The sequence below is a fragment of the Sorex araneus genome, chromosome 11 (genome assembly GCF_027595985.1).
Source record: "Sorex araneus isolate mSorAra2 chromosome 11, mSorAra2.pri, whole genome shotgun sequence".
Taxonomy (NCBI): Eukaryota; Metazoa; Chordata; class Mammalia; order Eulipotyphla; family Soricidae; genus Sorex; species Sorex araneus.
The window spans coordinates 15973384-15990092 of record NC_073312.1 but is presented as its reverse complement, the minus strand read 5'-3'; the positions used below and the strand labels follow the sequence as shown (position 1 = coordinate 15990092).

General features: G+C 56.6%; 1 protein-coding gene across 1 annotated transcript; it reads left to right on the top strand.

The window, feature by feature from the left end:
* Positions 1-1598: 1598 nt before the first annotated feature.
* On the top strand, positions 1599-3312 carry ADRA2A (adrenoceptor alpha 2A). The gene has a single exon (XM_055119524.1). The coding sequence runs from the start codon at positions 1746-1748 to the stop codon at positions 3177-3179; it is 1434 nt and encodes a 477-aa protein (XP_054975499.1). The 5' UTR covers positions 1599-1745; the 3' UTR covers positions 3180-3312.
* The last annotated feature ends 13397 nt before the right edge of the window (positions 3313-16709 follow it).

The following is a 16709-nucleotide window of genomic DNA, read 5'->3' as shown; positions in this document are numbered from 1 at the left end:
TCCGATCCTCAGCTCGGACTCCAATCCGCGCTGCGGGCGCGGGGCGCGGCCGGGAGCTCGTCGGCCGTGACGGCGCGTCGCCAGCAGGTGTCAGTGCGCCCTCGCCGTGGCTGTGCGCGGCCTCCGCCTCCAGGACCCTCCCCACTGAGGGCTGGGGCGGGGAGCGGTCCAGACCGCAGACAGCCGCTGTCCAGCAGAGAGCTCTGCGGCTGGACACCTCGTGGCCACCTGGCCTGCAAGCGGAGCTCTAAACTCCGGCCGGGCCGCTCCGGAGGGAGCTTCCCAATTCGCCCCAGGCGTTCGATCCGAACCGTGCCCACCTCTCTCACCAGGATCCCACTCGCCCCGGCTGCCAGGTACGCTTGCGGACGAGAGAGGCACGCCCAGGCTAGGGCTGCTTCAAATAAGACCCTCGTTGGTGGCAGCTGCTCCCGATTCGGCTCGGAGGTCCCCGACAGCCTCTCGTTCCAGGACCCGGCTGCACCCGGGCACGCTCCGGGGCCCGCAGCTTTCCGCTGGGCCGGCCCAAAGCTGCTCCACCAATTCCCAGCAGGGGCCGCTCCCCACCCTTCCGGATTCGCTCTTTCAACCCCACGCGCAGGGTACCCGCCTCTTCCAAGGGCCTGTCCAGTCCAGGGGGCAGCGCTCCCCCGGGTCCCACGCGGGGCTCAGGCACAGACCCGCGGAGGGGAGGCGCAAGGGGCGGGGGAGGGTCGGCTTCCCACGTGGGGGCTGACGCCGGCTGCTCGGCAACGCCGGCTTGATCCTGGGGCTATAAAACCAGTCCACGGTGAGCGCCACCGAGCAGCAGCAGCTCCGGCTTCGGTGCAGGCGCCCTGCAGCTGGCGCGCCGCCGCCCAGCACCCCCGGCACCTTCTCCCCCAAGCCGTGCGCTCCTTCCCCAACTCTCGCTCCTCCTGGACCCGGCCCGCAGCGCGCCCGGCCCACGCCCAAGACACCCGACTCCAGGAGGACCGACCGCCCACCCACCTCGGCCCGCCTAAGGAAGGGGGCGCCTTCATGCGTCCCCCACACCTGTCACCCGGCCGCCGTCGCCGCCGCCCCCCAGCTCGCGCGCTGCGCCCCGGCCCCAGCGGGGCGCACAACTTTGGAAGTCCCGCGGTGCTCGGAGAAGGCTGCAGAGTCCGCGCCCTGGCCCCGGCCCGGGCTCCGCCGGCCGTGCCGCGTCTGGGGCAAGCCAGAGAGTCGCCAATCGCTTCGGGGATGTAAGGAGACTGACCTAGGACCCCCAGCCAGCATCAGCACCTCTCCGCTGCCTCCCGGGTGGGGGTGGGCCCCGCGCACGGTAAGACCTTGCTTTGGCTCCAGAGTCAAGGTTTCTTAGATATCTGTGTTTTGAATTTTTAAATTTTTGGCCATCCTTCCAAGTGCTCGGGCTACCGATGGTCCTGGTTCTGCCTTCTTGAAGAATAAATCGCTCTTCCCCCCCATCCGCTCGACCTCTTCTCTCCCGCCGCCTCGCCACCAAACTTGGCCGTGTTTGGGCGCTGGGGACCCGAAGGCGTCCGCCCCGAGCTCCCCGGCGCGCGCTGGCCGAGCGCAGTTCGCGGGAGCCAGGCCTATGGGCCGCTAGCAGGCCCCCAGCGCGGGCCCGGCCTCCTGGCGTCCCCCTCCGTATGTGAGGCGCGGCGGGGCGAGCGGGACTCAGGAGGAAGAGGAGGACCCACGGGCGCCGGGCCGGAAGGCAGCTGGCAGTAGGCCCAGGCGAGCGAGCACCCGCGTTCATGTTCCGCCAGGAGCAGCCGCTGGCCGAGGGCAGCTTCACGCCCATGGGCTCCCTGCAGCCGGACGCGGGCAACTCGAGCTGGAATGGGACAGAGGCGCCCGGGGGCGGCGCCCGGGCCACCCCCTACTCCCTTCAGGTGACGCTGACGTTGGTGTGCCTGGCCGGCCTGCTCATGCTGCTCACCGTGTTCGGCAACGTGCTGGTCATCATCGCCGTGTTCACCAGCCGCGCGCTCAAGGCGCCCCAAAACCTCTTCTTGGTGTCGCTGGCCTCGGCCGACATCCTGGTGGCCACGCTTGTCATCCCCTTCTCGCTGGCCAACGAGGTCATGGGCTACTGGTACTTCGGCAGGCTGTGGTGCGAGATCTACCTGGCGCTCGACGTGCTCTTCTGCACCTCGTCCATCGTGCACCTGTGCGCCATCAGCCTGGACCGCTACTGGTCCATCACGCAGGCCATCGAGTACAACCTGAAGCGCACGCCGCGCCGCATCAAGGCCATCATCGTCACCGTGTGGGTCATCTCGGCCATCATCTCCTTCCCGCCGCTCATCTCCCTCGACAAGGGCAGCGGCGGCGGCGGCGGCGGCGGGCAGGCGCACGCCGAGCCCCGGTGCGAGATCAACGACCAGATGTGGTACGTCATCTCGTCGTGCATCGGCTCCTTCTTCGCGCCCTGCCTCATCATGATCCTGGTCTACGTGCGCATCTACCAGATTGCCAAGCGCCGCACCCGCGTGCCGCCCAGCCGCCGCGGCCCGGACCCCGCCGCAGCCAACGCCACCGCCGCCACCGCCGCGCCGCCGGGGGGCGCCGAGCGCCGGCCCAACGGCCTGGGCCCGGAGCACGGCGTGCTGGGCCCAGGGGGCGCCGAGGCCGAGCCGCTGCCCACGCAGCTCAACGGGGGCCCGGGCGAGCCGGCGGCCGCCGGGCTGCGCGACGCCGACGCGCTGGACCTCGAGGAGAGCTCGTCGTCCGAGCACGCCGAGCGGCCCCCGGGCTCCCGGCGCTCGGAGCGCGGCCCCCGGGCCCCGGGCAAGGCCCGGGCGGGCCACGGTAAGCCGGGGGACAGCCTGTCCCGGCGCGGCCCGGGGGCCGGGGGCTGCGCGGCGCCGGCCACCGGGGCGGCCGACGAGCGCGGCGGGGTGGCCAAAGCGTCGCGCTGGCGCGGGCGGCAGAACCGCGAGAAGCGCTTCACGTTCGTGCTGGCCGTGGTCATCGGCGTGTTCGTGGTGTGCTGGTTCCCCTTCTTCTTCACCTACACGCTCACGGCCGTCGGCTGCTCCGTGCCGCGCACGCTCTTCAAGTTCTTCTTCTGGTTCGGCTACTGCAACAGCTCGCTGAACCCGGTCATCTACACCATCTTCAACCACGACTTCCGCCGCGCCTTCAAGAAGATCCTCTGTCGGGGGGACAGGAAGCGCATCGTGTGAGCCGATCGTCCACGCCGCCCGGGTCCCCCACCCCGGGGACCTCTCCCCCGCTTCGGACAGCGGCGAGGTAGCTGCGAGGCTGCCTCCCTGCGGGCGTCTGCTCGAGCCGGGCTGGGGTGAGAGAGGGAGAGCGCCCGTCTCCCCGCCCCGCGACTGGTAGCATCGCTCTGGACGCTGAGCCCTGGGCTGGGGCTCCTGGGCCTCTCCGAAACAGTGTTGTTCCCTCCCGGTATTGTCGTGTCCCCGCTGAGCGCGGCGTGCGGGGCGTAGGCACGCGGCCCCAGAAGGTGAATGAATGGATGGGGGTTCCTGGCCTCTGGCTGCGCGCGCTCCTCTGGCCTCCGACTCTGTTTTAAAACAAAGGCTTGGGACAGCCCTGCCCGCGCACCGACCGCTCCATCCCCCCGCCCCCCTGTAAATACACACTTTTGATAGTGTGTGCCGCGAGGGTCCCCAACTAGCTTGTCTTTTAATGTTGGGATCTGACTGTCCGGACGCGCGTCGTCCCAAGCCCCTTTGCAGCGCAAGCCATTTCCAGACTCATTCCTTCCTTTTGTGCTTTTTCACCAGCAACTGGTGACTGTCCCTTGGGCCCGGACTTGGCCTGGAGATTTCTTGAGAGGGAGAAGATTTCTGTCTCCCCGCACCTCCCCCCTTTGCCTCCCAGCATAATTGATGGCCTCGCCCCGCCCCCGCCCCCACACACCCCTGTGTAAATAGAACAACGAACCGAGACAGGGGTAAAAGAACCTTTCCACTTGCCTCGGCCCTGTGTATAAAGCCATTATCCTCGGATGCACCTTTCTTTGCCCAGAAACTCACTTGAAAAACCTCTTTCCAGGGTCCTCCCCCAGCACACGCATTGCTCGAAGGATTTGCTCTGTTTTTATCTTGTATGTAAGTGTGCCCCTCCCTTCCCCAAAGTGCTGACGAGGGAAATCTTGGCGCTGCTGTGTTTAGACCCAGAGGAGTGGAAATTATGTGGAAGAAGCAAACCTGATGCAATTTGCCCTGGGTAAACAGTTCGAAAAGACAAATGGGCCTGCCAGGCCACACAGTCCCTGCCTCAAGAGCTCATAGGTATCAAGACGTTGCCCTTGTCCCTCTCTGTTTTCTGGTGGAGACCCTGCCAGGGTGGAGAAGGCTCCCACTCCAGAACTATCCCCACCCCCAAAGCTGAGGGAGAAGGGCGGAGCCCTCCTGTTCCATTTCTGAATTTCTGCCTGGCTTAGACAGAATCCGGAAGGCCTGTGCTGTTTTTCCACTACCGAAAAACTAATGTCGGCACATGTTGCTAATGACAGTGGTGTTTTTTTTTTTTAATAAAAAAGTTTACAGATCAAATGTGAAATAAATATGAACTAAATGGTCCTGTCTGTTATCTGCGTTTCCAAGAGCTTAAAGAACATTTGAATCTTAATCTGGGAACATTTGATTAGATATGGAGTTTGTAAAGTGAAAAAACAAAAACAAAAACGAACTTGTGTGTTACACATCACTCACCTTTAAAAGTGTGAGCAATAACCAAGCCACCCATTGTGTGTGTCAGATGCTGGGCACTAAGGCGAGTTCATTACAGGCTCAGAAGGAATTTAGTGTTATCACCCTGTTTCATCGGGGAAGACACATGTGCCAAGGGTAAAGAGGCTTGCTCACTTCCAAGGGTGGAAATACACTGTCTTCTGTTTCCTTTGCTCCCAGGGTCTGTGCTTAACCCCAGACCTGCAATAGTCTCCATTGTTAACACCTTCCACTCCAGAGTACTCATTTTTTTTTTCTTTTTTTGCTTTTGGGGTCACACCCAGCAATGCTCAGGGGTTACTCCTGGCTTTGCACTCAGGAATTACTCCTGGCAGTGCTCAGGGGACCATATGGGATGCTGGGAATCGAACCCAGGTCGGCCATGTGCAAGGCAAACACCCTATCCGCTGTGCTATCACTCCAGCCCCCCACTCCAGAGTACTCTCAATCGTGACATTTTGGCCCAGTGTTCTGGCTGAACAAACTCTGGGACCAAGGCCAAGCATGCACGTGCCCAAAGCATCTCAATACTCTGAAGTGTGTCTAGATCTCAGAAAAAAAAAAAAAAAGCACCAAGTCTGGAGGTATGGCGGATGCAGGCATGGACGGCACAGCAGAACATGGATCAGCCGTGTTCTGATAACATAGGATGTGATGTGGGAACCGTGGTGTGACATAACCCCCTCCACAGAACCTTGCGTCAGTTGGTGGCTTCTGTGGTCTCTGGCTAGAGGTTGCAGCCCTGTAATGTCATCAATAGTTAGGTGCTGACACCCAAGTGTGGGGAGGAAGGCGCTCAGAGACCCAGCACCTAAGCCCTCATGTGACAGATGGAAGGTGTATCCGAGAGAGGAGCTCCAGTGACAGCCGCTGACCGTGGGGACAGCTTCTGCGAGTGTATAAAAACAGACGCAGCTCTGAGGAAGAAGTGACATGCATCGAGGAGCTGGGTTGGAGGGTGAGCAGAGACCAGGCCATGGATTATGACACTTGCACAGACAGACGAGTGAAACAGGTTGTGACACAGGCTCCTGAATCAGCACCTCCCTCTCCCCCACCCCCTCCCCGGCCTTGCACCCGCAGCATTTTCATGTCTCCTTATCTTTCTTTACCTCTAGGGTGGGTGGGGAAGGCGTGCTACATTGGGCGGGTAGAGCACCCTGAGAAGTGAACTGAGCTCTGAGTGGCCTGGTGGTGGGGGGGGGGAGGGGGGCTGGTGCCAGGGTCTTTGCTAGTGGTGCTCAGGAGTTGGCACCACCAGCCTCACCCCCTCATCAGAGCTTGTAGACAGCGGGTGGTTGGGCACTCGGGCCTAGGGACCCTGGCCTCAGGACTTGGTCAGCGAGGGCCTTGGCGCTGAGGCTAGCTGCCCATGGCCCGCTCCCCACCCTCACCCAGCCTCTCTCTTCCTTCATACTCCAGGGCACCCATCGCCCCAAAGGCAAACAGTGCCAGACAATAGGCCAGCCTGGCAGGGCCCCAGGCACTGAGCTGAGAGTCCCAGACGCAGGGCAGATACAAATACAGCTTGTTATGGACTCTTTCCTGCTCTCTCTGCTGGAAGTGTTTACGCCCAGCCCCAGTGATGCCACACAGGGCAGCCCTCCCTGTCCCCTGCCCCCTGCCCCCTCCTCTCCAGAGGAGAATGTGGGCAATGATGCCACAGAGGGCAGTCCTCCCTGTCCCCTGCCCCACCATCCTCGGGATGCACAGAAGCCTGGAAGATGGAGGGGCCTCCTGGAAAGAGTCAGGTGGGAGGGCTAGAGCCAGGGGGCCCAGGATGAGGAGGGATGGGGGTTCTGAATGGACGGGGGGGGGGGGTGCTCACCTTTGCACAGGATTTGGGAGAGGCTCTGAGAGGCGGAGGGTGGGGTCTGGGGATAGGTGAGGTGCTCCAGAGTGAGCCTACAGATCAGAGGACACTGTGTGCCCACCCTGCCCTGCACCCCGGGAGCCGAGCACCCCGGAAGGGGCTGACTCTGCAGAATCTTCTCTCCCAGGGCTCTTTGGTTAGCAGATATCAAAAACCAATAGTGTGTGCTCTAACGCGAAAGGCAGAGCCAGAAGCATCCCCAGTAACCCCCGGCTCCTACATCCTGCTGCTGGGGGGCTGGAGACCCCAAAAAACTGGCAATCAGAAGGCATCTCCTGCCTCCCACCCCCGCCCGCTCCTCTCCAGGCCTCTGTCCCCGGCAATAGGGACCCAGCTGAGATTCCATTTGGCTGGTGGAGGGGGAGGATCGCTGAGCCCCAAAGCATCCCATGCACGCTAGCCCCATGCCAGGCGCAGCACTCACCTGTCTGTCCTTTGCTCCACACGGGCCCATGGCCCCGCAGAGCCCCGCAGGAGTCAGAGGGGATCAGAGCCTGCCCTGCCTTCTGGGGACATAAAAGTTTCACAGGAGCCGGGCTCTGCCTGTGTGGCGCCTTCCTGAGCTGCACAGTCGGACAGACAGAGGCCAGAGTGGAGAGCTGGCGGCCCACAGCCGGTCACGGGCTGCGTTTGTCCTGTGACTGAGGGGACCTGGAGAGCGTGTGACGGCAGAGCTGAGGGAGTGCATTCAGGGGGGACTGGGACACGCGGGCGGGGGGCCAGGGAAGGCTGAACCTGGGAAGGCAGTGCTAGGCCTGGCGCTGGGGGTCCGGGCAGGCTTCTGTGGGAAGGCCACCTCCTGACTCAAGGAGCAGGCCAGAGCCTGGCAGTCTGGTTCATGTCCCTGCCAGAACCCGGACCCAGTGCCAGGTCCTGCTGCCCTCTGCTGTCCCCACATGGGCCTGCACAGCTGGGAGGCAGGAAGGGTGTCCCCCAGGGTTGAGGCACCCCACGAGGAGACCATTGAGGGCTATTGGCAACCAGGACATGTTTTGAACACAGCATTGATCTCTCTGATGACCGGAAACCTTGCGGGGTGGGGGTAGGGGTGAGGGTGGGAAGTTAACGCCCAGGAGGGAAGAGCATGTTGGGAGTGGCCTGGGCCTGGCATTGGGAGGCCAGGCAGGCATTTCAGCGAGTCCCAGGCAGGCATTTCAGCACAGATTTGCCCTAGGACAGTGCCTGGAAAAGCCCCATGTCTTCATGTATAAAAGGAAATCCTCTAGATCAAACTCTTTCAAAGTATGTTTCTTGGGGCCTGGGAGATAACGCTCAGCCTGCACGAGGTCTCCAGTTTGATCCTTGGCACCACGTGGCCCCCAGAGCATGACCACATAAAGCCCCGGTGGGTCCCAGCAGCACTGGGGAGGCCCCAGGGGTATACAAAGAGAAATGTGTCCCTTGGAGTTTATTCAGCTGGCCTGGCCTGGGACAGAGGCTGGAAAATCAACACGGACTCCTCCACTGCTGGGTCCACAGTGTCTACACTGAAACCAACTCAGTGTCCAAGGTGATGGGAAGGAGGGCCAACTCCCAGAAGTAGCCCACCAGGGCAAGGTGCTGGGGGTTGGGGCAGAAACCAGAGCTAGAGGCAAATCCAGAATTCCCGGCCGAGGATCCAACTGACTATTCTTTGGGGGGTGGTCAGACTGGAGGAGGTGATTGTGCTGCTCCTTGTCTTGGACCAGCCTGGGCCACTGGGCCACGGGGCCACTGAGCCACTGGGACTCTATAGAGGAACGAGTCTCACCGCCCGGCTCTGTGCCTATGTGGGTGTGTGTCGGGGCCATTATAGATCGGGCAGACTGAACACAAACACACGTGCATACACACCCACATGCACAGACACATACTTTATCCTTCCTGCCTGCTGGTCACGGCCCCAGAGAACCAGGTGGCTGGTTCTCAGCCAGTGTCTTCTCTGCTACCCTCATGTCCATGGCTGGGCCCAGATACAAGGACATGGACAGTGATGACCCATGAGGCTGGACTCTGGGTGAGGAGAGGTGAGGAGGCTGGCCTCGTCCATAACCCCAGACTCCACGAGAGATCTTGTTGCTCCTTATTCAGCACTGGTGGACACCCCTTAGTCTTCAGAGTAGATACGCCCTGAAGGATGGTTGTTTAGGTCCCGATCCCAGAGGAAGCACTGAGTTCTAAAGAATAATATGTCCTCTTTCCCTCTCTCTCTCTGACCCCTCTCTCTCTTTCTCCTTCCTTCTCTCCATTCCTCCCTCTCTCACTTTCCCTCTCTCTTCCTCTCGGCCCATCCTTCCCCTCCAGGATTTGTCCTGAAACCACAGGCTGAAGTGGCTCTGTGTTTGCTTATGCTGCAGATGGCGGGAGAACAAGACAATCAGGATCTCTGCCCGGCAGAGCATTTCCCTTTGCGGGAATCAGGGAGGGAGATGCAGGTTAAAGAACAGAGGGCACCCGAGTAGTCTCCCTGTGGGGGGACTGAACTAGGCGAGGGCACTGCCTGGGAGGGCGGGACAGCAGGTTCGCCCCACAGAGGAATGGAGGCAGGCAGCCTTGGATAAGTGACATCCACTTGCTTGGGACTGTGTCGTGAGAAGGAACAAATGGACAGTGGAGAGGCCCAGGGTGACAGGCCAGATCACACTGTTACACGGAAACGTTTTAATCATCGATTCCAGGGGTGACCCAGGGGCTGCTCGCAGCAGAACTCAGCTGAGACTTCTGTGCTCGGCTGGGCGCTGTGGGGCTGCTCTGGCCTTGTCCAGGGGACATATGGGGGGTGGCCGTGGGGGGCTTCTCAAGGCCCATACGGGGCTGGGGTTGAACTCAGGGTCTCATGCATGCAAGGCATACACTTTGCCCATTTGAACACTCCCTGGCCCCTGGCTTATCTCAAGGTCACTGGCAGGCTTTGGGGCAAGGGAGGAGCGCGAGCAGCTTTGTGTGTGGAGTAATTGTTCCGGTCGAGACTGAGCAGGTGCGCTGGGAGCAGCAGCCCAGGCTCGGGATGAAAGCACCCTCACTAGGGTGCCCGTGTGACACTGAGTGAGAGCCCAGGGTCTCCGAGTGGCTGGCTGGGGAGGGGGCATCCAGGCTCTGCGGGAGCTGACCGGTGTGCTCGCACTGCCAGCTGCCAGTCCGAGGTGGGTGGCTGTGCAAGAGTCCTGCTGTCCCGGGCTGTGGCTTCTGAGTGAGATCCGAAGGCCTGGAAAGGTCCCAAGCTGGGGCTAACCTTCCCCTTCCTGTTCAACGCTTGTTCAGGAGAAAAGCCTGTTTGCCAGGTTTTCAGGAGGCACAAACTCTGCCTGCCCCATCCCCCCTCCCCCCTCCCCCCAACTCCCAGCTCTCAGTAGCGTCAAACCTTCTCCTAGGTCCCTCGCACAGTTCTGTGCTCCAAACCCACTCGCGATTCCTTCAGGCGCCTGTGCTCCTTCAGGAAGGTGCTGTCCATCTGTCCCAAGGGCATGGGGGCTGTCCCTGAGATGAGGCTGTCCCTGAGATGGTGAGTCAGACAGTCCCAATTACAAACTGGTCCTACCCTATAGCTTTGACTTAAACCTAGAGCAGAGGACCCAGCCTCAATGTCCCAGTAAGAAGAGAGGGGTTCTGGTGCTATGATGAGTGATAACCTAGAGGTAGTGATGCCCAGAGGACAGACACTGCCCCTTGGGGTTGGGTGCTGGTGGCTTGCTTTTACTCCAGCTGCTCTGGCTCTGTGGGGTAGAATTGGGGGCATGGTGGGGGCAGGAGGCTCCTCAGTGCTGGCATTTTAAGGGGGATTAGTGCCAGGGGCTGGAGCTGCAAAGTTTGTTGCTTCCTAGCCTGATAAACAGAAGACACCATGCTCATCAGTAGGACAAAAGGATGGGTAGGGTGAACCCCGGCCCCCGCATATGCCCAATGACACCCCTGCAGATACCCCAAAGAGCCTCCTGGTGTCCAGGTTTGGGCGCCACTCTTCCTGTACCCAAGCTGGCTTCCCGCTCTCCTGCTCACATCCCTCCTCTTTCTGCCTCCTGCCGTCTCCCTGGCATCTCCCCCATGTGGAGGGCCGCTGATGCCCACCATCTCAGGCTGGCATTTCCTCTGAGCAAGAGCAGTCCTGAGTCTGGCCCTCGAAAGTCGGGGCTCACCTCTTGGGCCTGACGCCTTCATTCCCTCCATTTCTCCAAAGGTGGGAAAAGCCAGTGAGGGCGCAGAGTGAGGGGTGCTGAGAGAAGCCAGCTCACATCCAGGATGCTGAGGAAGGAACTTATCACCTCCTCTTCTGCTCTTAGCCTTGGAGACTGCTCCCCAGCTCTGCCAAGGCCCCATGGCCAGGAACCTTGCAGTCTGAAGACTTCCCGGCAGAAGTCTAGAGAAGACTCAAGAAAGCCAGATGTTTGCATTGGGAAAAATTCTTCTCCAGCTATGCTAGCCCCCAGCACCTGCCCAGTCCTCAGGGTGGGTCCCAGGAGATTAGATCTGGGGGGGTCAGAGGGCTTTCCTGGGAGCTCCCCTCTTGGCTGTCTATGCTGCCTGGATAAATCCTTTCCTTTTCCAGGTCCTTCACATCCTCATGTAGAAAGGTGGGTGGAAACAACTCACTTCCCAGCTGTGTGGAACCCAACAGGGCAATGAATTCCAGCAATAGCCCGGTGTTTGCTGGGAGGAGAGTTTAGTCATGGGACAGTGCTGGGGTGAGGGCAGCGGGTGAGAATCCTGCCTCCTTTCTGGGTCTTGGGACATTCTCTCTGGGACCTGCAGGGTGGCCCTTAGTGGTTCAGGATCCATGTAGCACATTAGTTGCCCCCAGGATTCACCTTCATCTGCTGTGGGTGAGTTGAGCTCTGGGGGGACCAGACAGAGAAGTGAGAGAGCCTCTCGAAAAAGGAGTTTTCAGCCACTTGCTGCTCTGGGTTTCCTGTTACTCATCTTCCAGATGTTGCCCCACTAGGGGGCTTGTGTCTGCAAGTCAAGTGTTTATGACAATGCCTGGTGTGCAGCTGATCTTTAACACCTGTTTATTCATTGGCTTCTCCTGTGAATTGGGAGCCCTGCTAAGAGATAAGGATTCGGTCAAAGAGATCCATTCCCTGTCCTTGGCTTAGTGATGAAGATCAGGACAAAGAACACAATCACCCCTTGTAACGGGAGGAATTATTAGAAGCAGCTTATGACCAACTGCAAAGGATTGGTTAACTTTGTGACATTTTTACACTGTTAATAATTTACTATGATTACAACTCACCATCTTAATAATACACTGTTAATTTATAACCTCTGAATAGTTACTTCTGGGTAGGGAGTTTGAGGGCATTTTATTTTCTCCTAGAGCTTTCATAAGTCCATTGAAACATTTTTTTCTCTAATGAGTGTGCATAAAAAAATGTATCAAGAATGAAAAAAAAAGTCTCTGAAAGAAAAGAAGGAAGCACTGCGGTATCTTAAATTTAGAAAGGATAGATTCTTATTTGTTGAAGAAATGAAAGATGTGATAAGCAGTGGATGTGGTTAGTTTATGTATAAACTTTCAAAAACCTCTGTGGCAGGTAGTTCACTATAAAAGAAATCCAAGCTGGGGAAAGACCGAGGGAAGAAATGCAACTGGGAAAGTTCCCCTGCACATTGAAGATTACTTTGCTTAAGGGAAATTTAGTATCTGTAAATTCTGTTCCTGAAGTGGGCAAAACTGCCCCCAGTTTTGTGTGATGGGATAATAGTATGTGGGGAGAGTGATGGAGGTGTAGCTTTTGGTATCTGTATACTTTCCCTTATAGAAGGTAGATTTCTGGGGCTTGGTGAATTTTTTTTTTTCCTGAAAAGGAGTCTATAGGCCAAATAATTTTGGGACCTTTTGGTGCAGATCGTTGACTTTCTGGCAACAAAGGGAAGGGATCTGAGAGCCATGGCAAACTCTCACAACCAAAGCTAGACATCCTGAAGTCACGAAAAGCAAAATCCTGGTGCACAGGGGAAATCGTCACACCCCTAATATCGGGGGGGGGGGGCTTTGGCCTGTGCCCGTGGGGGCCTGTCCAGGCTCTGCCAGGTGCTTGCCTCATGAGTTTCACCATGAATTCAAATGCTTGACTCATCTGAGAACACACCTTCAGAGAAACAGCTGGCCGCGTTTGGGGCTGTGGAGACAGCTCAAGTGGCAGAAGAGCACATGCCTTGCCTAGGGGAGTCCTTGAGTTGGATCCCTGGGCACCAAATGGCCAAGTCTGAGCAGCTGGGCCCTGAGAAGTTACAAACTATAAGACGTTTTTGTTTTTGGTTTAAAAAGTAAATCAAAGGAAGCGTTTTATCCATCGAACAGCTGAGTGCTGTGGCCTAGCCAACCTGACACAACCAGGATAGACCCATTTCGATGGAAGAATTGGTCCTGTCTGGGGTCGGGGGCCTGAGAGGTTCCTGTCCCAGCTCTTAGGCTGTCTGCAGGTGCAGGCGGTGGTCTCTGCTCATTCAGGGGGGCACTGTCTCAGTGGGGCTTGATATGGCTCTGCTTCCTAGCCACACTCCTGGTGATCTTTGGCATCTGCCACAACATGCAAGGCTGTCTTTTGTGCTCTGGGCGACTCAAGGCCTCCACAGCCTTCAGAGAGGTCAGAGAAGCGGCTCAACTGTTGGGGTGAGAGGCCACTGCTGGGTTCTCTGGTCTTTGTTACCAGCATTCTCGGGGTGTCATGGCTCACAGCTTTAATCCTGCGCCTCTTCTCTCTGCAGCCTGAGAGCCTCACGCTGTCCTGTCTTCCTCGCTGCTGTGCCAGTGACTTGGCCACCCCGGTGGTCCTTACTCTCCTAATCATCTTATTTGGGGGCTCCTGCTAGTGTCTTCTGGGTCGTGGCTCATCTCACTGGCGGCACTGCTCCTTCTCAGCAAGAGCGCAGTCTTGCTCTGGGGCCCAGCAACCCCTAAAGAATGTGTTCAGGGCATGGGGCTGTGGATCGGGTCTCTGGGGCCCTGCTCTGAGGGCGGCTGGGATGACTCAGTGCTGTTCTCAGCTTTGCAAATGAGGCCGCCCAGTTCCCCTGGTGGGGAGCACAGGGAGCCACAGGGAGGGTGGCTGGAGATAGTGGCTGCTCTTTGCTGTGTTCTCCCTTCAAGCCTCTTCCTGGTGTTGCACACTATTTAACTCCTGCCTCCCTGAGCTTCCCCCTGGCATTCCCAGGACCCTCCATTTTCCCGGAAGTGCACACAGGAACTGCTCTCGTTCCATAACTCTCGTTCCAAAAGTGTGCCAAGAGGCTAAGAGGAAATGGATCCATGTGTCACAGACCCTGTGGAGAATGTTTGTGGCTTACCACCTCCACCTCTAACCCCTCTTTTGGGCACCCCTCCTCAGATCAATGTTGGCATGCTTTCCCCATGCACTGTGCGCGGCCCATGTGACTGGGATGGGCTCCAAGCTGAGCTAAATGTAGGTCCATAATCTGTCAGGGTATCGACCAGGCTGGCCACGGCCCTTGCCTGTTCAGGCTGCTGGGACTTAGACTGTGATGGCCCCATTAGGTAGCAGATAATCAACAAAAATTTGTTTTTCAGCATTCTGGAGGGGGGCAATCCAGGGACAAGGTGAAGGAGGGTGAGGTTGCAGGCCTTTTGATGTACCCACACATGGCAGACCCTGCACATGATCTCGCTGGGGTTTCTTTTACAAGGCAATAATCCCACTCATGGATGGGGATTCCAACCACAGAACTGAAGCACCTCCTCCAAATCCTACCATCTATCACTGGCTGACTGTCGAGATTTCTAGATATGAATTATGTAGCATTCAGACCCCCTCCAGCTGTGGTTCCGCCCTTGTGTCAGCTAGGGCCAGTGAGATATCAGAAGGCTTTTGCTCCTGGGCAGAGAGGCAGGTGTTCATTCCCCATGAATCTGTCACTTGAGGTCATCACAGAGAGGGCAGAGCTATGAAATGGATGGAGCCCAGTGGTTTCAATATCAGTATAGTCCTTAGTCCTGAACTCCAAGTGAGGTTCATTTATTTCACTTTTACTAGCTAATAAGCTCCCCTCCTTTCAAGCCAAACTCCACTGGAATTTGTTACTAGCAACCAAGAAAGTCCTGATGGGTGTAGTCATATGGCCTTGGATTGAAGTTACCTCATCAACATCCACAAAGGTTGCATGATGCCAAAGTGAGTTGCGCTGTATTGCTATTTTTGTTGGGTGCTTTTTGGTCCTTGTGTTATGATCAACCCTTTGATTCAAACTGTGTTGACACTGCCATTATTTTCAACCACATGAACTTGTGATCTCACCTCAGCTCCAGCCTGGAGTTCATCCGTCCAGGGTCAGAAACTCTTAACCCATTTGCCATCCAGCAGAGTCAACAGATCTGGGGGGTAGGGTTGTATAGGCAAAATGCTTAGGTGAGTTGGGAAGACCTTCTATCCATCCATCCGTTCCTGGGACACTTTCAACTGTGGGTAGGAATGGAAGATGCCTGGTCTTCTGGACTTCCAGTATCAGGAGCTAAACACCTTCAGGTGTTTCTAAAGAGAAAACAGAGCAGTTGTTCACACCAGTTTCCTGAGTGGGCAAAATGTTCAGCACAGTCATAAACACCGAAGTTCATGGAGCAGATCCTGATGGTCCCTGAACATAGAATGTAAGCTGTTGTCACCCAGTGATTTATTTCTTAACTAACTCATTTAGAAAATGGGTTTAGAGGTTGTTGAAATGTGTAAATATTTTAGTTTGTTGAGTTTGAGTTATTTTTTTTTATTTTTTATTAGAGAATCACTGTGATGTGCAGTTACAAACTTATGAACTTTTGTGTTTGCATTTTACTCATACAGTGATTGTTTACCCATCCCTCCACCAGTGTCCATTCACCTCCACCAAAGATCCCAGTATCCCTCTCACCACCCCCACCCCATCCCCCACCACCCCACCCTGCCTCTGTGGCAGGGCATTCCCCTTTGTTCTCTCTCCTTTTGGGTGTTGTAGCTTGCAGTAGAGGTATTGAGTGGCCATCATGTTTGGTCTATGGTCTACTTTCAGCTCACATCTTCCAACCTGAATGGGTCCTCCCGACATCCTCTACTTGGTGTTCCCTTCTCTATCTCAGCTGCCTTTTCCCCCAGCATGTGAGGCCAGTTTCCAAGCTGTGGGGCAGAGAGTTTGGGTTATGTTTTTCTTTGATTTTTCTGGGCAAAATGAAACCCAGATAATGTCTTCAGAGGTTGTTTGAGCACTTAGCGTTCTACATCTCGGTATCTTTTCACATTCCTGCAGATGTTTAGTCTTTGAAAATGAGCACACTAGTTACTGGACGTGAATCCTGTAAGTGCCAAAAGTACCTGTGAATCAGCCGAGTGTGAACCTGGCCAGGAAGAAGTGAAGGTGCATGAAGTTTGGATCTGCTGGGCCGTACTCTCCTGAAAAGCTGAGATTGTAGGACAGGGGAAATGTCTGGGATTCAATTTCTGTTTTTTCACTGCCAGCTGGCGGGTATCACCAACCACCCAAATGCCATGTTTCATTTCTCTGCTTGTGATCTTCCTGGGATGTTTAATTTTATGCTATAAGGGGTTGGGTTCTGAGTCTTTGTCTTGTCATAGTGTTTGATGGTGGTTAATTATTATGTAGTGTTGAGTCTACATTAGACTTTCCTTTTGTATCTAACTAGAAGGCTAGGTTAAAAATGTGCCTTACCTTTTAGTGAACCAACCTCTCAGACTCACACTGGCCTCTAGCATAGTGCCCACATGGAGAGGGCATTAGGTACGACCTGGTTGACTTTTGCTGTTGGCTTGTGGGTGCAAGGATGAGTCTGAAGGAAGAAATTGGGAATTAGAGGGGCGATGTGGCTATCAGAGCACAGACACGGCCCGTGACAGGCAGTATACCTATTAGGACAGTGACCTGGGTTCAGAGCTTCAGGTACAGGTGGATCCATAGAAACCAAGTGTAACCATTTACACTCGTGGAGTGACCTGCTGTCTGGGGCCTTTCATGAACATCAACCATGTTAAGTGGACTGTGTTCTGAGTCATGAGGGATATATGACACAGAGGAGCTACTGGTCACCAAATTATGGGAAAATGGTTTGCATTTTTTTTTTTTTTGGTCTTAGGAGGGAGTATGGAGGGCTCTCAGCATCCATCCCGGGTCCTCCACTGTCTTCAGCCTTGTCCTATGGATCTCACAAAATTCTGAAA

What these genes read in the sequence shown, in the direction of transcription:
- ADRA2A (XM_055119524.1), top strand. Translation starts at nt 1,746, where the DNA reads ATGTTCCGCCAGGAGCAGCCGCTGGCCGAGGGCAGCTTCACGCCCATG.